The sequence below is a fragment of the Chanodichthys erythropterus genome, chromosome 12 (genome assembly GCF_024489055.1).
Source record: "Chanodichthys erythropterus isolate Z2021 chromosome 12, ASM2448905v1, whole genome shotgun sequence".
Taxonomy (NCBI): domain Eukaryota; kingdom Metazoa; phylum Chordata; class Actinopteri; order Cypriniformes; family Xenocyprididae; genus Chanodichthys; species Chanodichthys erythropterus.
This window is the reverse complement of record NC_090232.1, coordinates 53475162-53502254: the sequence shown is the minus strand read 5'-3', so window position 1 is coordinate 53502254 and position 27093 is coordinate 53475162. Positions and strand designations below refer to the sequence as shown.

The following is a 27093-nucleotide window of genomic DNA, read 5'->3' as shown; positions in this document are numbered from 1 at the left end:
TCATCCTGTTTTTACTGATTACTTGGTTATGCAAAAGGTCACGTATCTTTCGACGAGCACCGCCATTTTTACACATTGCTATCGACACTCTTAAATCCAATGCCTCATCGACAGTTACATCAGAGTTGCTTTGCAATATCTTTTCAAGCTGATTAATAAAGAGATCTGGATCGTAATTATTTTGAGGTGACAAGAGAGCATCAACATCAGATGTCAAGCTGGACCCACGCAAAGTAATATTAATTACCCCCCCATCACCTGCTAATAATCTGGAAAATGAGACAATTTCGGACAATAGATCATGTAAAAATGTAGTGTAGGCAGATAAATCTGTAGAAGATATCTGCCGCAGATTTATAAGCCTATGAATTTCCAAACCATTGAATCGGGCTCTGGGAATCACTGTGTACTCATGCACGACACCCCCATCTCTCACAAGAGAATCTAGTTCACCCTGCGTAAGGCCCATGTTGGGTGCTGCTGGATCAAATGCTTGGTACTGCGGGGGGGTCGCCCCCCCACCTATCTGAGGAGAATTAAAAAATTGCTCTATATCAAAATTGGTGTTTGACGAATCATTAGACGCATTGTTGGTCAGAGGAGAATTAAAAAATTGGTCTACATCAAAATCTGTTTCTTCTTCTTGATTTACCACCGCTGATTGTACAGTGTTTAGCAAATCTACCAAAACTTGTGTACTAGATTTAGGTCTATCCATATTTTCGACTGTTTGAATTAAATAACGCATAGTTTCTGTTGTGCTTTGCTGATGATGTGAATCATTATCACATCTAAATCTCACTGCTGGACTTTGTTCACTATCATCTGACTCCAGACAACGTTTTGTGGCCATTTTTAACACAAATTATTTAAAATCCACAACCAACTAGCACAAACACACTAAATAATCAACAATAAGCTGGAAAGTGTCAAAACACCAGTACACAAAATAACCCTACAAATGAAACCCTAAAACTACATCGTAAGCATAATACATAAAATATAGCACAAAATCATAACATAAACATAGCGAACATTTGTAAATCCACATTTGTATTAAATCAATCAGGACTTACCAAAGCGAGGTATAAACTTCTCAACCATTTGCTTCATCAACTCCACAGTTAATTCCTGATCAGTTCTTAAGAGCTGTTGTATAGAACCGTGACGTCTTAGTAACGCAATAACTTCTTTCAAACCAGCTCTTTGTCCCTGGAGCTCGGTAGTCACAGTCCGGTTAAAGAGTTCATACTCCTGTCTATCCCTTCGTCTGTGGTCTGACGCAATGTTCTGATTTTTTACCAGCAATTCAACGGATGATTTTAAACTTTTCACTTGTTGACGTAATATCTCATTTTCTGCTCTTCTCTTCTGATGTAATAGTTCATTCTCTTCTCTAAAAGCAAGAAATTGTCCCGACATCACATCCTTACTCTGGCATACACAGGATTGCCCCTCATTCTTGAAGGCCTCTTGGTTGGAAGGTAGTGCATCCGAATCCGAATCCGGTTCTGAACCAGACACATGAGCGACGTTCTCCGAACCACTCTTTACTGTTTGAGACTCAATTGGTAAAGCCTCTGAAAAGTCAGAAATGCTCCATGCATGCAGCATCTCATCATCCCAATTATCTGCATTATCCACGCTTGGGACCCCATTTTCCGGGAACGATTCTGTGGAAAAATAATTTGTATAAGTGTATCGGGATTAATCTAATAACATGAAAAGGAAAAAACATTAGCATATATCTATATTTTTCTGTATATACATACCCCATGATTGTCTTTGACGTTTTTGCTCAGGGGTGTTGGGTATCACACATATTTCATCTGATTCTTCAGAACTATGTACTACTGATCCTGACCCAGGCTCTTTCCTTTTAATACCATGCGTGGTGATATCATCAGCAAATGCAGTGGGTGGTGGTATGGCTCTAACAGCATCCCTTATATGTCCTGGGGGGGGGGGTAATGAAAGTCTGTTTGAGTGATTTTTTCCGATTTTTAACATTTGCATCCCTGCAATATATATATATATATATATATATATATTATCCACCAATGCATTGACCCACATACCGATCGGATCAGATATTCCAGAATCCTCAGTTGGAGTGTGAATTTGGGCCTTTACTTTCAAATGCTTCCCAACCTTCGTTTCAGAACCGTTGTTTCCAACACTGTTCACAATACTTCTCAAGGATGCTAAAAAAAAAAAAAATAAAAAAAAAAATGTATTCATATTAGTTCATGTTTTTAACATGATAAAAACGTTATAACAAACAATAAAACGATGAGCTAAAACTTACCAAGCGGAGATTGTTGTTGATCTTGGCTCACATCAGCCCCAGAAACCTGAGGGCCCCGCACTATTGGGCAGGGGAAAATACTTTAAAATCACAATTATAACACACTCCATATACGTTTTTAATATTTATAGAGTTGAAAATTGACATCATAACAACATCATACCCACACCGTTCAAAGCTAGAAGCTGATCCACAGCCTTGTCATAATGGGAGTTCTGTACGCAGAACGTCATATCACCTAGTGAACAACATATTGATGCCATGAACTACATAAACAATTTATTTATGCATTTTATTTATTTATTTTATTTATGATTAAAACACCAAATCAGAAAAATAGACCTACCGTTTGAAGGAGGATCCATTTTCAGAAATATGTCCTTAGGGTGAAAATGGAATACTGGAAACCCTTTTGATGACTTTAGAAAATCTAAAGTAAAACCAAGTAAAATCGTAGCAAATGCTCTTTGTGTTAGCCACACAGAAAAACCAGCCTACTAGCCTCCAATGGTCTTTATAGGTAACACAATCAGTGGTGTGAAAACTGGGGGTGTTACGTCTCGGTAGACCCCACCTCCTTACAAACCCCTGAGGAAAAGGATTGAACACCGGAATATTTAAAGAATAAAACTATGTCGGCTTTTCAAAATAAAAATAAGATAAAAAACAAAACAACAACAAAAAAAACAATGCATAGCTTCATCCGTCTATAAATAGATGCATTACAATTTTTAATAATTATAAAACCCTGTACATCTATTATTTACCTAGAAAGTTTACTGTTTTTTGTTCAAAGGATGAGATTTAACAAAAATCTTTAAAATAACACATCCAATTTGTCTATTGTATTTAGGGAAAGCTTATAAAAAGTTATTTTATAGCAAAGGATATTTTTGTATAGATATAAGTAGACATCAGTAGACCTTGCGTCTGCAACTTTCATGTTAACAAACATTAAAAACACATTCTAACAGACATACAGGCTGCATCACAGCAGGTAATTGATAAGAGAAACTAGACTTCTGATGCTCATCCCTGCTGAGGTCTCAATCTAAAAATGCAAACATGAAAATGCAGACATCTTGCTTCCTCAGCATGATTTAAGATAAGAGAGAGCCCTGTACTGCTTCTCTACAGAGTCAATATTTTAGATGAAACAACACTTGATTTTCACTCCAAGGTGTGAAATTTGCTTGGGTGACTTTCGCCCCACAATCAAAGGAAAAACATGGTCACCATCAGCTCCCAACAGACTGAAAGGAGCCAGATACCCGGGTTTCACCAAAATGTCATAAAAATGCCAAATCTGGGTTGAGATACAACCTCCATAAATTTACCCATATATCTAACTATAAATCCAACTCACTCTATATCTCATTGACACTCTTGACTTGCCAATCAGGGGACAACAGCCATAAATTCAACCATAAAAAACAACCATTGACAACCACTGACCTGCCAATCAAGGCTCACACCACTCATAAAACATATTTGACATCCACTGTCCAGTCAGCTTGACTGACAACACACAGAAATTTGGTCATAAATTAGGGCCATAAATCAGGGTAATAAATCATTATTCTGACACAGTGTATATGATACTCTACTATCATATGTTCTGTCATATCCAGTATTTACAATGAAATAACAACACAATTTACTTGCCTCAAACAACTCAGTATGCATTAGTAGGCTATTATTATTATAATTATTGTTTTTTTTATCTATTTCATCCATTGCCAGATTTAATATGTGAATTATATTATTGAAATAAACACATTTAGCGTCATCAGGCTGTTTGTGCTTAATGGATAAAACAACGGAATTGCGCATTCAAGTTTATGGGTGCTGTAAATTTTACCTGCCACAAGATGGCACTGTTTTCGACACTCTTGATGCTTTGAAACCATAAACCTTTCCCGAAACCTTTAGAGAAAAGCTTCAAAGATTTAATAGGCTTCATTTCTTCATCTCTACTCAATAGTTTTAGGCCATTTTGCAAATGTTTCAGTCGAATTTAGCTGTTTTAGAGAGCGTTTGCTCATTTTGAGCCTGTTTTTAAACATTATTAACTATCTGTAACATCATTTTTCATATGTGAAAAAAAAACGAAACTAAATCAGATTTCTTTTCACCCATACACACATTTGACTTTACAACACACAAACGCACACCTTTATGTATTCTCATTCTCTCTTTCTCTCTTAATATGTCGAGTGTACTCAGATAGATTTTAATAATCAGTTTAAAAATTATGTAAAAAAATAAAAACGGCATTAATTAGCGCCCTCTCAAGGTACGCACAGTGCATACAGCCGTACAGCTGCAGGCGCCACTGGAGTCAAGAGCCCAACTAAAGCAAACGCTGACCTCTTTCATGGTGACTTGAAATGAAACATTCATAAAACATTAATTAACACCTTTTTTCTCTCTTTCCTTCAATGATTCTGCTTATTATCATCAGGTGTCTCCACTAATTGTCAATCATCACTCAATCATCAATCAATTATCTCATTAACTTTAACACTGCTTCAGTGTTACTTTTTAACACCCGGCAAGATGGACTCATATTTACACTTTGGGTGTTCATTTAACACTGGGGATTTTGCTGTGAGTGAGCGAATGTACGTCTCCGCTTTCTCCCCCGGTAGCTGGTTTCTACTTCGGTAAAGTTGGTTTTATATTCGCACATTCGGACTTCTGATAAATTCAGGCTTTCCAATAAATGTGCAATAAATTAATGTTTGCGAATTTTAAGCAGCGACATGATATTGACAACCAACGATTGTCAACTTACAACATTTTTCACAGTCGATCAAAATAGGCAAGTATTGTTTTAATGGTATATTTACTTGTGAATGTCCACTGAATGTCCAATGTAGTGTGATTAACAAGGCTATTGAATACGGATGTCCGAATGTGCGAATATAAAACCAACTTTACCCAAGTCTGGTTTCTCTGATAAAAACATGCGCACTCATGTATTATATTCCGTTTCGGGATGAAGTACTCCTCAAATTTCGCCAGTACAACATCGAATTTCTCTTTATCCTCTTCATTTTCAAAGCTAAAGGAAGCCAATATCTTCTCTGCCTCGCTTCCCATTGCATAGACTAGAGAACTGACATGTACAGAGCCGTCATCTTTGTTAAGTTTTGTCGTGGTTCTCAACAAAATCACATAAAAACCCTAAACCCATTCAGGCCATTCCGAGGAATTTTTGAAAGAAAACCACTCCGGAGGATTAAACTTTGCCATTGTGTCGGTAGGGTTCATGCTGCACTCAATTCAACAGCCTCTGACACCATGTCATAATCTCTTGCACGTCTTTTTACTGAACTCTCTTAAACACGTCTCCCCGACTTATCCCTCTGTGCATGTCCAACATTTTTAACCAATCAACATACATGACACTCTTTTTGTAACTGATGATCCAGCATTATGGCCAGAGATCAACAAATCAGCAGAGGGATTCATTTATTCTCAAACTGATAAACTCAAATTTTGAAAAAAAAGACGATTTAACCAAATTGCTCCAAAAGACATGCAAACCATCTTTTTAAAATGACCAGTCACCTTTATTTCTATAGCGCTTTTTACAATGCAGATTGTGTCAAAGCAGCTTTACACACAGCAAAATCCCCAGTGTTAAATTAACACCCCAAAGTGTCCATATGAGTCCATCTTGCCGGGTGTTAAAAAGTAACACTGAAGCAGTGTTAAAGTTAATGAGATAATTGATTGATGATTGAGTGATGATTGACAATTAGTGGAGACACCTGATGATAATAAGCAGAATCACTGAAGGAAAGAGAGAAAAAAGGTGTTAATTAATGTTTTATGAATGTTTCATTTCAAGTCACCATGAAAGAGGTCAGCGTTTGCTTTAGTTGGGCTCTTGACTCTTTACCTTTTATTATTAATTTTTCTCTGGCTGCTCCAACTTTGTGTTTGTGAAACACATTTGTTATGGTCAGAGAAAACAGGATCTGGTCACAATATAATTTAATGATGATATAATCATCATGTGATGCTGATATTGTTTAGAGTCTAAATCTCTGGCTGTGTGTTTGATGTGTAGCTTTAGTATTAATGATTGTAGTCCTGTGATTTTACAGCTTGAAATCCAGCAGCAGTATTATTTTATTTATTTTTTTTATTTTTTTAAGAATAATGCATTATGCACTGAAGCTTCAGTGTTTAAACACACACAGACATCAAGAATCAGCATCTGATTCTCAAGAACGGTGACGATAAATAAATACAAAATACTGACAAACAGATCAACTCTGAACATCACAAAACAAGCTACTGTCACAACAAAACAACAGAAAAATAAAGCAAACATGATCAATCTACGAAAATTACAGGACAATTCAGCTGCATAATTTATTCATGCAGCAATGCATGATGGGAGCCATGGATGAGTTTTGATTGGTGGCTCCCATCATGCACTGCAACATGAAGCACTTTGTTTGATTGTCACCATTGTTGAGGGTCATGTGCTGATTCTTGATGTCTGTGTGTGTTTCAAAAAAACCCTTCAGATTATAAAAGCTCTGCTGGATCTCAAGCGGTAACAGAGATTTACTATAAAGAAATAATATAACATCAATATCACCAGTTAATACTGGATGTCACCAATGAATCTGACCATTTCACAATGAGAAAACACAACCATTATGACTGTGCTCCCCAAAGCATTGTAAACCTAAATTGATCAACTTTGGCTCACAGCACTTTTGGGAAACACAGCTCAGATCAGAGCTTCTCTGGCCACAATAAACGTGCTCTACAAACACAAAGTTGGAGCAGTCAGAGATAAATTAATGTTAATAAATAGAGTCAAGAGCCCAACTAAAGGAAATGCTTTTCACCATCATGGTGACTTCAAACTAAACTTTCATTCAAACATTAACATCTAAACATCTGTTATTCTCAATAAGAGCTTTTGTTGATGTATGACAGAAATCAAATCAAACTGGTTAATAATAAGTGTAATAATGTTTAATGGCTGGAAGTCAGTTGTAGTTGTTGTGTCTCTCTCTTTTTCTCTTGTTGTTTCTTCAGTAATTCTGCTTATTATCATCAGGTGTCTCCACTAATTGTCAATCATCACTCAATCATCAATCAATTATCTCATTAACTTTAACACTGCTTCAGTGTTACTTTTTAACACCCGCCCAGATGGACTCATATGTACACTTTGGGGTGTTAATTTAACACTGGGGATTTTGCTGTGCATTGATAACTGGTGTATAATTTTAGCTGCACAGCAGCTCTTAAAGAAAATGGTGTCAGTATCCATCTTAAGTAAATTCAGTATTGATTCATTCCGATGTAAGAAACAATAGTTATTAATTTAGTTAATGTGGTAACACTTTAGAATACTGATCCTTCATTAATGAATACTACACAGGAACAAATGAATAATGCATTATTAACACTCTAGTAACTACTATTAACTAACAATAAACTCTGATGAATGAATTAGTAAGTAATAGTGCTCAGTTGAAGGTGGTAGTTCACTATTAACTAATCAGTAACTACTGTTTTTTCATAACTCCCAGAGAACTACTAAGAACTACTATATACATGTTCGTAATTAATGTGAATAATGAATAATGTATCATTAATTCTAGAGTAAAGGCTTTGGTAAACCACTAGTAATGACTTACCAAATCCTTCCGAAGGAATTACTAATTATTTGGATCAGTGTTCTAAAGTGAAAAACATGATAACTCTCTAGTAACTACTGAAGTCACTGTAAACTTTTGATGTTTTTGTATGTTTTTGTACAGTAATTCCTTATGATATATTTGGTAACACTTTAGTAATTACTAGTGGGTTACCATGATCTTCACTTTAGAACACTGATCCAAATAAGAAGTAATTCCTTCTTAAGTATTTGGTAACACTTCAGTCATTATAAGTGGGTTACCAAGACCTTCACTTTAGAATTAATTATACATTATGCATCATTCACATTAATTATGAACCTGTATATAGTAGTTCTTAGTAGTTCTCTTAGAGGTATGAAAAAACAGTAGTTACTGATTAGTTCAACTGAGCACTATTACTAACTAATTCATTCATCAGAGTTTATTGTTAGTTAATATTAGTTACTAGAGAGTTAATAATGCATTACTCATTTGTTCCTGTGTAGTTATTCATTAATGAACGATCAGTATTCTAAAGTGTTACCGTTAATTTATCTATCTACAATATGCTAAAGCAGTGCTACTATACTTGGGATTTCTTGATGTTTAGCTAAAATACATTATTTCTTACAATGTGTAAAATGCTATTTAGATCCCACAGTGAGAAGAGAGAAAATCATTGGGGAGTTGGAAAACATTGCAGAGAAATACTCACTGGAGCTTCCAACTGATGTGAAGGTAATATCAATATAACAACAAGATATATAGAAGAAGATCTGAAAAATATTCTATAGTTTGAGTCACCCTTTGTTATTAAAATCGTGAAACCCATAACATATTCTATGGTCAAAAATATTTGTCAATGCAATGCAATAATATGAGGATGACCCTTACTTACTAAATGTCCACAGTGGTTTAATATATAAAAGTAAAAATGTGGAGTTGAATTGTGATTTACTCTCGCACTCTAAGTCGTTTCTTTCTTAACCCGTAGGTTGTTAATGACTCTGTTCATGGTCACATTGAGCTGCACCCCCTGCTGGTGAAGATCATAGATACACCTCAGTTTCAGAGACTCCGACACATCAAACAGCTGGGAGCGGGATACTGGGTCTTTCCTGGGGCTTCACACAACCGCTTTGAGCACTCCATTGGGTGATGCAAATATACAACAAATACAGTATATACAATACAAACATGTCTTTCAGTAAAGTGCAAATATCTAGCAGATTTTTATTAATATTTATTTAGTTATAATATTCCTATTTTTCCAGTTTCATTTTACTTTTAAAGTTTTAGTAATTGTGTTGTATGTTTTTGACATTTTTATTATTATTATTATTAATGGTGCTTGCCAAAGGCAAAGCTCCATTCTTATTATTGCTCATACTTATTATTAATGGTGCTTGCCTCTGGCAAAGCTCCATTCTTATTCTCCTGCATACTTATTATTAATGGTGCTTGCCAAAGGCAAAGCTCCATTATTGTTATTCTAAATACTTATTATTATTAATGGTGCTTGCCAAAGGCAAAGCTCCATTCTTATTCTCCTGCATACTTATTATTAATGGTGCTTGCCAAAGGCAAAGCTCCATTCTTATTCTCCTGCATACTTATTATTATTAATGGTGCTTGCCAAAGGCAAAGCTCCATTCTTATTCTTCTGCATACTTATTATTCTTCTTCTTCTTCTTCTGGACACAATTTCTGCGCGCTACTCCTCCCGCAGTTTTTGTCATAGACCCATGAATGAGGTGTCAAATCGACCGGCTCATTGAGGACAGGTGTGCTATGACTTTTATAAGCGATCGGGTGTACGATGTTCGTCCGGCGGGCGAAAAAGTAGCGAAAAAAATCCCATAGACTTTGCATTGGGACAAACTTTGATGAGTAATAGCTCCTAACGAGAATTTCATAGAAACATGTGGGTTACCACGTTTGAAGAGCCTGATAGGCTCTCTCAGACCATACCTCAAAATGGGGTGTAAGTTGTACCCCTGGGGCGCAAGAGCTGCCCAAAGTTGCCCCATAGACATACTATGGTGAAGCCGTGCCCATGAACCAGGAAGTACTGTGTTTTTCCTACTATGGGAAATTACATAGGGATTTTGTATTGAACATAACTCTGGATCACAATGTCATAGAGACAAGGGGGTGGGCCCATTTTACTCAGGCAACCAATCAGTCTCTCAGGATCATTGTGAAGCTATCAAGCCACGCCCTAGCAACCATATAGAGCACCATAGCAACAAGTTCCATTGACTTCCATTGAAAAAGGTCAAATGAATATCTTTGGATAGAAGTGTCGTACAAACAAGAGGGTGGGCTCATTTGACTGGAGGCAGCAAACCGCCAATCACAAATCACCTTAAAGACATCATAGCCACGCCTTAGCAACCATTTAAAGCACCCTAGCAACCCAAAGCATAGGCAGATATCTTCAAATCTGAATATCATAGAGGCATGGGGGTTGGTTTATATCATTTATACTGGCAAGCAGCCTTTGGTTTATCATTACTAGCAGCTGCCAAGCCACTCCCTAGCAACCAAACAGAGTACCCTAGCAACCGTTTTGCAAGATCTATATCTCTGCATCAGAACATCATAAAGACATGGGGGTTGGTTTATATTGTCAAGCAGCCTTTGGAGTATCATCATTGGTAGCTGCCAAGCCACTCCTTAGCAACCAAACAGAGTACCCTAGCAACCGTTTAGCAAGATCTATATCTCTGCATCAGAGCATCATAGAGACATGGCGGTTGGCTCTTTTGACTCATGCTAGCAAACTGAACTTCCAACATGCTACACATGCTAGCAGTGAATAGCTACATGCTAATAGTGATTAGCTTAGGGTTTAAACATGACACAAACTAGTAAAAATGTGTTACATCATGCTGGTAACATGCTAATTGTGTTAGCATCATGCTAGTAGCATGCTAATCATGTTAGCATCATGCAAGCAAACATGCTAATTATGTTAGCATCTTGTTAAAAACATGCTAGCAACATGGTAATCATGCTAGCATCATGCTAGCATTATGCTAATCATGTTAGCATGTTCTTAGCATTATCTTAACATGATTAGCATCTTTCTAAAAACATGCTAGCAGCATGCTAAGGGTGTTAGCATTATGCTAGCAACAAATGCTAATCATGTTAGCATGTTGCTAGCATAATGCTAACATGATTAGCATCTTTCTAAAAACATGCTAGCAGCATGCTAAGGGTGTTAGCATAATGCTAGCAACATGCTAATCATGTTAGCATCTTGATAAAAACATCCTAGCAGGACGGTAATTATGTTAGCATCATGCTAATCAAGAGTGCCGAGTTTTGCCACTGCAAGCACCATTCACATTTTCTTCAGGAAATGTACATTCTAGTTAATGGTGCTTGCCAAAGGCAAAGCTCCATTCTTATTCTTCTGCATACTTATTATTCTTCTTCTTCTTCTTCTGGACACAATTTCTGCGCGCTACTCCTCCCGCAGTTTTTGTCATAGACCCATGAATGAGGTGTCAAATCGACCGGCTCATTGAGGACAGGTGTGCTATGACTTTTATAAGCGATCGGGTGTACGATGTTCGTCCGGCGGGCGAAAAAGTAGCGAAAAAAATCCCATAGACTTTGCATTGGGACAAACTTTGATGAGTAATAGCTCCTAACGAGAGTTTCATAGAAACATGTGGGTTACCACGTTTGAAGAGCCTGATAGGCTCTCTCAGACCATACCTCAAAATGGGGTGTAAGTTGTACCCCTGGGGCGCAAGAGCTGCCCAAAGTTGCCCCATAGACATACTATGGTGAAGCCGTGCCCATGAACCAGGAAGTACTGTGTTTTTCCTACTATGGGAAATTACATAGGGATTTTGTATTGAACATAACTCTGAATCACAATGTCATAGAGACAAGGGGGTGGGCTCATTTTACTCAGGCAACCAATCAGTCTCTCAGGATCATTGTAAAGCTATCAAGCCACGCCCTAGCAACCATATAGAGAACCATAGCAACAAGTTCCATAGACTTCCATTGAAAAAGATCAAAGGAATATCTTTGGATAGGAGTGTCATAGAAACATGAGGGTGGGCTCATTTGACTCGAGGCAGCAAACCGCCAATCACAAATCACCTTAAAGACATCATAGCCACGCCTTAGCAACCATATAGAGCACCCTAGCAACCCAAAGCATAGGCAGATATCTTCAAATCTGAATATCATAGAGGCATGGGGGTTGGTTTATATCATTCATACTGGCAAGCAGCCTTTGGTGTATCATCATTGGTAGCTGCCAAGCCACTCCTTAGCAACCAAACAGAGTACCCTAGCAACCATTTTGCAAGATCTATATCTCTGCGTCAGAACATCGTACAGACATGGGGGTTGGTTTATATTGTCAAGCAGCCTTTGGAGTATCATCATTGGCAGCTGCCAAGCCACTCCCTAGCAACCAAACAGAGTACCCTAGCAACCGTTTTGAAACACCTATATTTCTGCATCAGAACATTATAGAGACATGGCGGTTGGCTCTTTTGACTCATGCTAGCAAACTGGACTTCCACCATGCTACACATGCTAGCAGTGAATAGCTACATGCTAATAGTGAGTAGCTTAAGGTTTAAACATGACACAAACTAGTAAAAATGTGTTAGAATAATGCTAGTGGCATGCTAATTGTGTTAGCATGATGCTAGTAGCATGATAATCATGTTAGCATCATGTTAGCAAACATGCTAATCATGTTAGCATCTTGTTAAATACATGCTAACAACATGGTAATCATGCTAGCATCATGCTAGCATTATGCTAATGATGTTAGCATGTTGCTAGCATTATGCTAACATGATTAGCATCTTGTTAAAATCATGCTAGCAACATGGTAATCATGCTTTAGCATCATGCTAGCATTATCTTAATCATGTTAGCATGTTTGCTAGCATTATGCTAACATGATTAGCATCTTGTTTAAAACATGCTAACAGCATGCTAAGGGTGTTAGCATCATGCTTGCAACATGCTAATCATGTTAGCATGTTGTTAACATAATGCTAACATGATTAGCATCTTGTTAAAATAATGCTAGCAACATGGTAATCATGCTAGCATCATGCTAGTATTATGCTAATCATATTAGCATTTTGCTAGCATTATGCTAACATGACTAGCATTTTGTTTAAAACATGCTAGCAGCATGCTTAGGGTGTTAGCATCATGCTAGCAACATGCAAATCATGTTAGCATTTTGCTAAAAACATCCTAGCAGGACGGTAATTATGTTAGCATCATGCTAATCAAGAGTGCCGAGTTTTGCCACTGCAAGCACCATTCACATTTTCTTCAGGAAATGTACATTCTAGTATTGTAATTACTATTCACCTGAACAAAACTTTGGCGCGTAACTCATCCCGCACCGTTTGTTGTATACCCACGAATGAGGTGTCAAATCGACCGGCTTATTGAGGAGAGGTGTGCTATGACTTTTCTAAGCGATCGGGTGTACGATGTTCGCACAGTGTACGAAAAAATTGGCTGAAAAAACTCCCATAGACTTAACATTGAGTCAAAATCTATGAGATCATATCTTTGGATCAGAAGGTCATAGAGACTTGGGGCTGGGCTCTTTTGATTCGGCCAGCCAATAAGTAGTGACACAGCAACTTCATAGCCACGCCCTAGCAACCAATTACAGCACCCTAGCAACCGGTGCCGAATTTTTCCACTGCAAGCACCATTCACATTTTCTTCAGGAAATGTACATTCTAGTATTGTAATTACTATTCACCTGAACAAAACTTTGGCGCGTAACTCATCCCGCACCGTTTGTTGTATACCCACGAATGAGGTGTCAAATCGACCGGCTTATTGAGGAGAGGTGTGCTATGACTTTTCTAAGCGATCGGGTGTACGATGTTCGCACAGTGTACGAAAAAATTGGCTGAAAAAACTCCCATAGACTTAACATTGAGTCAAAATCTATGAGATCATATCTTTGGATCAGAAGGTCATAGAGACTTGGGGCTGGGCTCTTTTGATTCGGCCAGCCAATAAGTAGTGACACAGCAACTTCATAGCCACGCCCTAGCAACCAATTACAGCACCCTAGCAACCGGTGCCGAATTTTTCCACTGCAAGCACCATTCACATTTTCTTCAGGAAATGTACATTCTAGTATTGTAATTACTATTCACCTGAACAAAACTTTGGCACGTAACTCGTCCCGCACCGTTTGTCGTAGACCCACGAATGAGGTGTCAAATCGACCGGCTTATTGAGGAGAGGTGTGCTATGACTTTTCTAAGCGATCGGGTGTACGCTGTTCGCACAGCATACGAAAAAAAATGGCTGAAAAAATGTCCCATAGACTTAACATGGGGACCAAATCTGTGAGATCATATCTTTGGATCAGAAGGTCATAGAGACTTGGGGCTAGGCTCTTTTGACTTGGCCTATCAAGCAGCCAATAATTAGTGACTTCATAGCCACGCCCTAGCAACCAATTACAGCACCCTAGCAACCGGTGCCGAATTTTGCCACTGCAAGCACCATTCACATTTTCTTCAGGAAATGTACATTCTAGTATTGTAATTACTATTCACCTGAACAAAACTTTGGCGTGTAACTCGTCCTGCACCGTTTGTCATAGACCCACAAATGAGGTGTCAAATCGACCGGCTTATTGAGGAGAGGTGTGCTATGACTTTTCTAAGCGATCGGGTGTACGATGTTCACACAGCGTACGAACAAATCGGCTGAAAAAACTCCCATAGACTTAACATTGGGTCAAAATCTGTGATATCATATCTTTGGATCAGAAGGTCATAGAGACTTGGGGCTGGGCTCTTTTGATTCGGCCAGCCAATAAGTAGTGACACAGCAACTTCATAGCCACGCCCTAGCAACCAATTACAGCACCCTAGCAACCGGGGCCGAATTTTGCCACTGCAAGCACCATTCACATTTTCTTCAGGAAATGTACATTCTAGTATTGTAAATACTATTCACCTGAACAAAACTTTGGCGTGTAACTCGTCCTGCACCGTTTGTCATAGACTCACAAATGAGGTGTCAAATCGACCGGCTTATTGAGGAGAGGTGTGCTATGACTTTTCTAAGCGATCGGGTGTACGATGTTCGCACAGCGTACGAAAAAATCGGCTAAAAAACTCCCTTAGACTTAACATTGGGTCAAAATCTGTGATATCATATCTTTGGATCAGAAGGTCATAGAGACTTGGGGCTGGGCTCTTTTGATTCGGCCAGCCAATAAGTAGTGACACAGCAACTTCATAGCCACGCCCTAGCAACCAATTACAGCACCCTAGCAACCGGGGCCGAATTTTGCCACTGCAAGCACCATTCACATTTTCTTCAGGAAAGTACATTCTAGTTAATAGTGCTTGCCAAAGGCAAAGCTCCATTCTTATTCTCCTGCATACTTATTATTATTATTATTATTATTATTATTATTCCACACAAAATTTTGGCGCGCTACTCCTCCCGCAGCTTTTGTCCTAGACCCATGAATGAGGTGTCAAATCGACCGGCTTATTGAGGAGAGGTGTGCTATGACTTTTATAAGCGATCGGGTGTACGATGTTCGTCCGACGGGCGAAAAATCGGGCGAAAAATCCCATAGACTTAACATTGGGACGAACTTTGACAAGTCATAACTCTGGATCACAATGTCATAGAGACAAGGGGGTGGGCTCATTTTACTCAGGCAACCAATCAGTCTATCAAGATAATTTTAAAGCTATCAAGCCACGCCCTAGCAACCATAGAGAGTACCTTAGCAACAAGTTCCATAGACTTCCATTGAAAAAGATCAAAGGAATATCTTTGGATAGGAGTGTCATAGAAACATGAGGGTGGGCTCATTTGACTCGGGGCAGCAAACGGCCAATCACGAATCACCTTAAACACTTCATAGCCACGCCCTAGCAACTATTTAGAGCACCCTAGCAACTCAAAGCATAGAGGGGATATCTTCAAATCTGAACATCATAGAGGAATGGGGGTTGGTTTATATCATTCATACTGGCAAGCAGCCTTTGGTTTATCATCATTGGTAGCTACCAAGCCACTCCCTAGCAACCAAACAGAGTACCCTAGCAACCGTTTTGAAACACCTATATTTCTGCATCAGAACATTATAGAGACATGGCGGTTGGCTCTTTTGACTCATGCTAGCAAACTGGACTTCCACCATGCTACACATGCTAGCAGTGAATAGCTACATGCTAATAGTGATTAGCTTAAGGTTTAAACATGACACAAACTAGTAAAAATATGTTAGAATAATGCTAGTGGCATGTTAATTGTGTTAGCATGATGCTAGTAGCATGCTAATCATGTTAGCATCATGTTAGCAAACATGCTAATCATGTTAGCATCTTGTTAAATACATGCTAACAACATGGTAATCATGCTAGCATCATGCTAGCATTATGCTAATGATGTTAGCATGTTGCTAACATTATGCTAACATGATTAGCATCTTGTTAAAATCATGCTAACAACATGGTAATCATGCTAGCATCATGCTAGCATTATGCTAATCATGTTAGCATGTTTGCTAGCATTATGCTAACATGATTAGCATCTTGTTTAAAACATGCTAGCAGGATGCTAAGGGTGTTAGCATCATGCTAGCAACATGCTAATCATGTTAGCATTTTGCTAACATAATGCTAACATGATTAGCATTTGGTTAAAATAATGGTAGCAACATGGTAATCATGCTAGCATCATGCTAGCATTATGCTAATCATGTTAGCATGTTGCTAGCATTATGCTAACATGACTAGCATTTTGTTTAAAACATGCTAGCAGCATGCTTAGGGTGTTAGCATCATGCTAGCAACATGCTAATCATGTTAGCATCTTGTTAAAAAACATGCTAGCAAAATGGTAATCATGCTAGCATCATGCTAGCATTATGCTAATCATGTTAGCATGTTTTGCTAGCATTATGCTAACATGATTAGAATCTTGCTAAAAACATGCTGGTATCATGCTATGGGTGTGAGCATCATGCTAGCAACATGCTAATCTGTTAGCATCTTGCTAAAAACATCCTAGCAGGACGGTAATTATGTTAGCATCATGCTAATCAAGAGTGCTGAGTTTTGCCACTGCAAGCACCATTCACATTTTCTTCAGGAAATGTACATTCTAGTATTGTAATTACTATTCACCTGAACAAAACTTTGGCGTGTAACTCGTCCTGCACCTTTTGTCATAGACCCACAAATGAGGTGTCAAATTGACCGGCTTATTGAGGAGAGGTGTGCTATGACTTTTCTAAGCGATCGGGTGTACGATGTTCGCACAGCGTACGAAAAAATCGGCTGAAAAAACTCCCATAGACTTAACATTGGGTCAAAATCTGTGATATCATATCTTTGGATCAGAAGGTCATAGAGACTTGGGGCTGGGCTCTTTTGATTCGGCCAGCCAATAAGTAGTGACACAGCAACTTCATAGCCACGCCCTAGCAACCAATTACAGCACCCTAGCAACCGGGGCCGAATTTTGCCACTGCAAGCACCATTCACATTTTCTTCAGGAAATGTACATTCTAGTATTGTAATTACTATTCACCTGAACAAAACTTTGGCGCGTAACTCGTCTCGCAGTTTTTGACGTAGATCCACGAATGAGGTGTCAAATCGACCGGCTTATTGAGGAGAGGTGTGCTATGACTTTTCTAAGCAATCAGGTGTACGATGTTCGCACAGCGTACGAAAAAATGGCTGAAAAAACTCCCATAGACTTAACATGGGGGCCAAATCTGTGAGATCATATCTTTGGTTTATAAGGTCATAGAGACTTGGTGCTGGGCTCTTTTGACTCGGCCTATCAAGCCGCCAATAAGTAGTGACTTCATGGCCACGCCCTATCAACCAATTACAGCACCCTAGCAACCGAGTGCCGAATTTTGCCACTGCAAGCACCATTCACATTTTCTTCAGGAAATGTACATTCTAGTATTGTAATTACTATTCACCTGAACAAAACTTTGGCGCGTAACTCGTCCCGCACCGTTTGTCGTAGACCCATGAATGAGGTGTCAAATCGACCGGCTTATTGAGGAGAGGTGTGCTATGACTTTTCTAAGCGATCGGGTGTACGATGTTCGCACAGCGTACGAAAAAACGGCTGAAAAAACTCCCATAGAGTTAACATTGGGTCCAAATCTGTGAGATCATATCTTTAGTTTAGAAGTTCGTAGAGACTTGGGGCTGGGCTCTTTTGATTCGGCCAGCCAATAAGTAGTGACACAGCAACTTCATAGCCACGTCCTAGCAACCAATTACAGCACCCTAGCAACCGGTGCCGAATTTTGCCACTGCAAGCACCACATTTTCTTCAGGAAATGTACATTCTAGTTAATGGTGCTTGCCAAAGGCAAAGCTCCATTCTTATTCTCCTGCATACTTATTATTATTATTATTATTATTAATGGTGCTTGCCAAAGGCAAAGCTCCATTCTTAATCTTCTGCATACTTATTATTATTATTAATGGTGCTTGCCAAAGGCAAAGCTCCATTCTTATTCTTCTGCATACTTATTATTATTATTAATGGTGCTTGCCAAAGGCAAAGCTCCATTCTTATTCTTCTGCATACTTATTATTATTATTATTATTATTATTATTATTCTTCTTCTTCCACTTTTTTTTCTGCGCGCTACTCCTCCCGCAGTTTTTGTCCTAGACCCATGAATGAGGTGTCAAATCGACCGGCTCATTGAGGAGAGGTGTGCTATGACTTTTATAAGTGATCGAGTGTACGATGTTCGTTCTGCGGGCGAAAAAGTAGCGAAAAAAATCCCATAGACTTTGCATTGTGACAAACTTTTACGAGTCATAGCTCCTAACGAGAATTTCGTAGAAACATGTGGGTCACCACGATTGAAGGGGCTGACAGGCTCTGTCAGACCATAGCTCAAAATGGGGTGTAAGTTGTACCCCTGGGGCACAAGAGCTGCCCAAAGTTGCCCCATAGACATACTATGGTGAAGCCGTGCCCATGAACCAGGAAGTAGTGTGTTTTTCCTACTATGGGAAATTACATAGGGATTTTGTATTGAACATAGCTCTGGAACACAATGACATAGAGACAAGGGGGTGGGCTCATTTCACTCAGGTGACCAATCAGTCTCTCAGGATCATTAAGAAGCTATCAAGCCACGCCCTAGCAACCATATAGAGCACCATAGCAACAAGTTCCATAGACTTCCATTGAAAAAGATCAAAAGAATATCTTTGGATAGGAGTGTCGTACAAACATGAGGGTGGGCTCATTTGACTCGAGGCAGCTAACGGCCAATCACGAATCACCTTAAAGACATCATAGCCACGCCTTAGCAACCATTTAGAGCACCCTAGCAACCCAAAGCATAGGCAGATATCTTCAAATCTGAATATCATAGAGGCATGGGGGTTGGTTTATATCATTCATACTGGCAAGCAGCCTTTGGTTTATCATTACTGGCCGCTGCCAAGCCACTCCCTAGCAACCAAACAGAGTACCCTAGCAAACGTTTTACAAGATCTATATCTCTGCATCAGAGCATCATAGAGACATGGGGGTTGGTTTATATTGTCAAGCAGCCTTTGGAGTATCATCAATGGTAGCTACCAGGCCACTCCCTAGCAACCAAACAGAGTACCCTAGCAGCCATTTAGCAAGATCTATATCTCTGCATCAGAGCATCATAGAGACATGGCGGTTGGCTCTTTTGACTCATGCTAGCAAACTGGACTTACAACATGCTACACATGCTAGCAGTGAATAGCTACATGCTAATAGTGATTAGCTTAGTGTTTAAACATGACACAAACTAGTAAAAATGTGTTAGCATCATGCTGGTAGCATGCTAATTGTGTTAGCATCATGGTAGTAGCATGCTAATCATGTTAGCATCATGCTACCAAACATGCTAATCATGTTAGCATCTTGTTAAAAACATGCTATCAACATGTTAATCATGCTAGCATCATGCTAGCATTATGCTAATCATGTTAGCATGTTGCTAGCATAATGCTAACATGATTAGCATCTTGTTAAAATCATGTTAGCAACATGGTAATCATGTTAGCATCATGCTAGCATAATGCTAATCATGTTAGCATGTTGCTAGCGTTATGCTAACATGATTAACATCTTGTTAAAATCATGCTAGCAACATGGTTATCATGCTAGCATCATGCTACCATTATGCTAATCATGTTAGCACGTTGCTAGCATTATGCTAACATGATTAGCATCTTGTTAAAATAATGCTAGCAACATGGTAATCATGCTTAGCATCATGCTAAGCATTATCTTAATCATGTTAGCATGTTCAGCATTATGCTAACATGATTAGCACCTTGTTTAAAACATGTTAGCAGCATGCTGAAGGTGTTAACATCATGTTAGCAACATGCTAATCATGTTAGCATCTTGATAAAAACATCCTAGCAGGACCGTAATTATGTTAGCATCATGCTAATCAAGAGTGCCAAATTTTGCCACTGCAAGCACCATTCACATTTTCTTCAGGAAATGTACATTCTAGTTAATGGTGCTTGCCAAAGGCAAAGCTCCATTCTTATTCTTCTGCATACTTATTATTCTTCTTCTTCTTCTTCTGGACACAATTTCTGCGCGCTACTCCTCCCGCAGTTTTTGTCATAGACCCATGAATGAGGTGTCAAATCGACCGGCTCATTGAGGACAGGTGTGCTATGACTTTTATAAGCGATCGGGTGTACGATGTTCGTCCGGCGGGCGAAAAAGTAGCGAAAAAAATCCCATAGACTTTGCATTGGGACAAACTTTGATGAGTAATAGCTCCTAACGAGAGTTTCATAGAAACATGTGGGTTACCACGTTTGAAGAGCCTGATAGGCTCTCTCAGACCATACCTCAAAATGGGGTGTAAGTTGTACCCCTGGGGCGCAAGAGCTGCCCAAAGTTGCCCCATAGACATACTATGGTGAAGCCGTGCCCATGAACCAGGAAGTACTGTGTTTTTCCTACTATGGGAAATTACATAGGGATTTTGTATTGAACATAACTCTGAATCACAATGTCATAGAGACAAGGGGGTGGGCTCATTTTACTCAGGCAACCAATCAGTCTCTCAGGATCATTGTAAAGCTATCAAGCCACGCCCTAGCAACCATATAGAGAACCATAGCAACAAGTTCCATAGACTTCCATTGAAAAAGATCAAAGGAATATCTTTGGATAGGAGTGTCATAGAAACATGAGGGTGGGCTCATTTGACTCGAGGCAGCAAACCGCCAATCACAAATCACCTTAAAGACATCATAGCCACGCCTTAGCAACCATATAGAGCACCCTAGCAACCCAAAGCATAGGCAGATATCTTCAAATCTGAATATCATAGAGGCATGGGGGTTGGTTTATATCATTCATACTGGCAAGCAGCCTTTGGTGTATCATCATTGGTAGCTGCCAAGCCACTCCTTAGCAACCAAACAGAGTACCCTAGCAACCATTTTGCAAGATCTATATCTCTGCGTCAGAACATCGTACAGACATGGGGGTTGGTTTATATTGTCAAGCAGCCTTTGGAGTATCATCATTGGCAGCTGCCAAGCCACTCCCTAGCAACCAAACAGAGTACCCTAGCAACCGTTTTGAAACACCTATATTTCTGCATCAGAACATTATAGAGACATGGCGGTTGGCTCTTTTGACTCATGCTAGCAAACTGGACTTCCACCATGCTACACATGCTAGCAGTGAATAGCTACATGCTAATAGTGAGTAGCTTAAGGTTTAAACATGACACAAACTAGTAAAAATGTGTTAGAATAATGCTAGTGGCATGCTAATTGTGTTAGCATGATGCTAGTAGCATGATAATCATGTTAGCATCATGTTAGCAAACATGCTAATCATGTTAGCATCTTGTTAAATACATGCTAACAACATGGTAATCATGCTAGCATCATGCTAGCATTATGCTAATGATGTTAGCATGTTGCTAGCATTATGCTAACATGATTAGCATCTTGTTTAAATCATCTTAGCAACATGGTAATCATGCTAGCATCATGCTAAGCATTATGCTTAATCATGTTAGCATGTTTGCTAGCATTATGCTAACATGATTAGCATCTTGTTTAAAACATGCTAACAGCATGCTAAGGGTGTTAGCATCATGCTTGTAACATGCTAATCATGTTAGCATGTTGTTAACATAATGCTAACATGATTAGCATCTTGTTAAAATAATGCTAGCAACATGGTAATCATGCTAGCATCATGCTAGTATTATCTTAATCATATTAGCATTTTGCTAGCATTATGCTAACATGACTAGCATTTTGTTTAAAACATGCTAGCAGCATGCTTAGGGTGTTAGCATCATGCTAGCAACATGCAAATCATGTTAGCATTTTGCTAAAAACATCCTAGCAGGACGGTAATTATGTTAGCATCATGCTAATCAAGAGTGCCGAGTTTTGCCACTGCAAGCACCATTCACATTTTCTTCAGGAAATGTACATTCTAGTATTGTAATTACTATTCACCTGAACAAAACTTTGGCGCGTAACTCGTCCCGCACCGTTTGTCCTAGACCCACAAATGAGGTGTCAAATCGACCGGCTTATTGAGGAGAGGTGTGCTATGACTTTTCTAAGCGATCGGGTGTACGATGTTCGCACAGCGTACGAAAAAAATGGCTGAAAAAACTCCCATAGACTTAACATTGGGTCAAAATCTGTGAGATCATATCTTTGGATCAGAAGGTCATAGAGACTTGGGGCTGGGCTCTTTTGATTCGGCCAGCCAATAAGTAGTGGCACAGCAACTTCATAGCCACGCCCTAGCAACCAATTACAGCACCCTAGCAACCGAGTCCGGTGTTTTGCCACTGCAAGCACCATTCACATTTTCTTCAGGAAATGTACATTCTAGTATTGTAATTACTATTCACCTGAACAAAACTTTGGCGCGTAACTTGTCCCGCACCGTTTGTCATAGACCCACAAATGAGGTGTCAAATCGACCGGCTTATTGAGGAGAGGTGTGCTATGACTTTTCTAAGCGATCGGGTGTACGATGTTCACACAGCGTACAAAAAAAACGGCTGAAAAAACTCCCATAGACTTAACATGGGGTCCAAATCTATGAGATCATATCTTTGAATCAGAAGTTCGTAGAGACTTGGGGCTGGGCTCTTTTGATTCGGCCAGCCATTAAGTAGTGACACAGCAACTTCATAGCCACGCCCTAGCAACCAATTACAGCACCCTAGCAACCGAGTCCGGTGTTTTGCCACTGCAAGCACCATTCACATTTTCTTCAGGAAATGTACATTCTAGTATTGTAATTACTATTCACCTAGACAAAACTTTGGCGCGTAACTCGTCCCGCACCGTTTGTCGTAGACCCATGAATGAGGTGTCAAATCGACCGGCTTATTGAGGAGAGGTGTGCTATGACTTTTCTAAGCGATTGGGTGTACGATTTTCGCACAGCGTACGAAAAAATCGGCTGAAAAAACTCCCATAGACTTAACATTGGGTCAAAATCTGTGATATCATATCTTTGGATCAGAAGGTCATAGAGACTTGGGGCTGGGCTCTTTTGATTCGGCCAGCCAATAAGTAGTGACACAGCAACTTCATAGCCACGCCCTAGCAACCAATTACAGCACCCTAGCAACCGGTGCCGAATTTTGCCACTGCAAGCACCATTCACATTTTCTTCAGGAAATGTACATTCTAGTATTGTAATTACTATTCACCTGAACAAAACTTTGGCGCGTAACTCGTCCCGCACCGTTTGTCCTAGACCCACAAATGAGGTGTCAAATCGACCGGCTTATTGAGGAGAGGTGTGCTATGACTTTTCTAAGCGATCGGGTGTACGATGTTCGCACAGCGTACGAAAAAAATGGCTGAAAAAACTCCCATAGACTTAACATTGGGTCAAAATCTGTGAGATCATATCTTTGGATCAGAAGGTCATAGAGACTTGGGGCTGGGCTCTTTTGATTCGGCCAGCCAATAAGTAGTGGCACAGCAACTTCATAGCCACGCCCTAGCAACCAATTACAGCACCCTAGCAACCGAGTCCGGTGTTTTGCCACTGCAAGCACCATTCACATTTTCTTCAGGAAATGTACATTCTAGTTAATGGTGCTTGCCAAAGGCAAAGCTCCATTCTTAATCTTCTGCATACTTATTATTATTATTATTATTATTATTATTATTCTTCTTCTTCCACTTTTTTTTCTGCGCGCTACTCCTCCTGCAGCGTTTGTCCTAGACCCATGAATGAGGTGTCAAATCGACCGGCTCATTGAGGACAGGTGTGCTATGACTTTTATAAGCGATCGGACCAACGATGTTCGCACAGCGGACGAAAAAGCGGCCAAAAAAGTCCCATTGACTTACATTGAAAAATTCAAATTCACGAACATTCCGTCTCTCTCAACTGTCACTTTCTCACACACACTCACACACGCAGGCCCTTAGAAGCCTTTCTCTCTCAGACACAGACACTCATTTTCTTCCACTTTTATTTCTGCGCGCTACTCCTCCCGCAGCGTTTGTCCTAGACCCATGAATGAGGTGTCAAATCGACCGGCTCATTGAGGAGAGGTGTGCTATGACTTTTATAAGCGATCGGACCAACGATGTTCGCACAGGGGGCGAAAAAGCGGCCAAAAAAGTCCCATTGACTTTCAATGGCGGAATCTTCAGAAATTTGAATTTCAACTGTCACTTTCTCACACACACTCACACACGCAGGCCCTTAGAAGCCTTTCTCTCTCAGTCACAGACACTCATTTTCTTCCACTTTTATTTCTGCGCGCTACTCCTCCCGCAGCGTTTGTCCTAGACCCATGAATGAGGTGTCAAATCGACCGGCTCATTGGGGAGACCTGTGCTATGACTTTTATAAGCGATCAGGTGTACGATGTTCGCACAGCGTACGAAAAAACGGCTGAAAAAACTCCCATAGACTTAACATGGGGGCCAAATCTGTGAGATCATATCTTTGGATCAGAAGGTCATAGAGACTTGGGGCTGGGCTCTTTTGATTCGGCCAGCCAATAAGTAGTGACACAGCAACTTCATAGCCACGCCCTAGCAACCAATTACAGCACCCTAGCAACCGGGGCCGAATTTTGCCACTGCAAGCACCATTCACATTTTCTTCAGGAAATGTACATTCTAGTTAATGGTGCTTGCCAAAGGCAAAGCTCCATTCTTATTCTTCTGCATACTTATTATTCTTCTTCTTCTTCTTCTGGACACAATTTCTGCGCGCTACTCCTCCCGCAGTTTTTGTCATAGACCCATGAATGAGGTGTCAAATCGACCGGCTCATTGAGGACAGGTGTGCTATGACTTTTATAAGCGATCGGGTGTACGATGTTCGTCCGGCGGGCGAAAAAGTAGCGAAAAAAATCCCATAGACTTTGCATTGGGACAAACTTTGATGAGTAATAGCTCCTAACGAGAATTTCATAGAAACATGTGGGTTACCACGTTTGAAGAGCCTGATAGGCTCTCTCAGACCATACCTCAAAATGGGGTGTAAGTTGTACCCCTGGGGCGCAAGAGCTGCCCAAAGTTGCCCCATAGACATACTATGGTGAAGCCGTGCCCATGAACCAGGAAGTACTGTGTTTTTCCTACTATGGGAAATTACATAGGGATTTTGTATTGAACATAACTCTGGATCACAATGTCATAGAGACAAGGGGGTGGGCCCATTTTACTCAGGCAACCAATCAGTCTCTCAGGATCATTGTGAAGCTATCAAGCCACGCCCTAGCAACCATATAGAGCACCATAGCAACAAGTTCCATTGACTTCCATTGAAAAAGGTCAAATGAATATCTTTGGATAGAAGTGTCGTACAAACAAGAGGGTGGGCTCATTTGACTGGAGGCAGCAAACCGCCAATCACAAATCACCTTAAAGACATCATAGCCACGCCTTAGCAACCATTTAAAGCACCCTAGCAACCCAAAGCATAGGCAGATATCTTCAAATCTGAATATCATAGAGGCATGGGGGTTGGTTTATATCATTTATACTGGCAAGCAGCCTTTGGTTTATCATTACTAGCAGCTGCCAAGCCACTCCCTAGCAACCAAACAGAGTACCCTAGCAACCGTTTTGCAAGATCTATATCTCTGCATCAGAACATCATAAAGACATGGGGGTTGGTTTATATTGTCAAGCAGCCTTTGGAGTATCATCATTGGTAGCTGCCAAGCCACTCCTTAGCAACCAAACAGAGTACCCTAGCAACCGTTTAGCAAGATCTATATCTCTGCATCAGAGCATCATAGAGACATGGCGGTTGGCTCTTTTGACTCATGCTAGCAAACTGAACTTCCAACATGCTACACATGCTAGCAGTGAATAGCTACATGCTAATAGTGATTAGCTTAGGGTTTAAACATGACACAAACTAGTAAAAATGTGTTACATCATGCTGGTAACATGCTAATTGTGTTAGCATCATGCTAGTAGCATGCTAATCATGTTAGCATCATGCTTTAGCAAACATGCTAATTATGTTAGCATCTTGTTAAAAACATGCTAGCAACATGGTAATCATGCTAGCATCATGCTAGCATTATGCTAATCATGTTAGCATGTTGCTAGCATTATGCTAACATGATTAGCATCTTTCTAAAAACATGCTAGCAGCATGCTAAGGGTGTTAGCATTATGCTAGCAACAAATGCTAATCATGTTAGCATGTTGCTAGCATAATGCTAACATGATTAGCATCTTTCTAAAAACATGCTAGCAGCATGCTAAGGGTGTTAGCATAATGCTAGCAACATGCTAATCATGTTAGCATCTTGATAAAAACATCCTAGCAGGACGGTAATTATGTTAGCATCATGCTAATCAAGAGTGCCGAGTTTTGCCACTGCAAGCACCATTCACATTTTCTTCAGGAAATGTACATTCTAGTATTGTAATTACTATTCACCTGAACAAAACTTTGGCGCGTAACTCGTCCCGCACCGTTTGTCGTAGACCCATGAATGAGGTGTCAAATCGACCGGCTTATTGAGGAGAGGTGTGCTATGACTTTTCTAAGCGATCGGGTGTACGATGT

The 27093-nt window shown here is 39.8% G+C and overlaps 1 protein-coding gene and 1 long non-coding RNA gene across 2 annotated transcripts in view; one reads left to right on the top strand and one right to left on the bottom strand.

Moving 5' to 3' along the window:
• Positions 1–1421: 1421 nt before the first annotated feature.
• On the bottom strand, positions 1422–2099 carry LOC137031551 (uncharacterized). The gene is made up of 3 exons (XR_010896575.1): positions 2079–2099; positions 1773–1955; positions 1422–1673 (listed from the first exon to the last, which is right to left on the bottom strand). It is a non-coding gene; the product is annotated as an uncharacterized lncRNA (long non-coding RNA).
• Positions 2100–5309: 3210 nt separating this feature from the next.
• LOC137032468 (deoxynucleoside triphosphate triphosphohydrolase SAMHD1-like) overlaps positions 5310–27093 on the top strand; it is a 64200-nt gene continuing 42416 nt past the window's right edge. The window contains exons 1-3 of the mRNA XM_067404232.1: positions 5310–5334; positions 8621–8706; positions 8963–9123. Of these exons, the coding sequence (XP_067260333.1) occupies positions 5310–5334; positions 8621–8706; positions 8963–9123 (272 nt within the window). The remainder of the gene's footprint in view (positions 5335–8620; positions 8707–8962; positions 9124–27093) is intronic.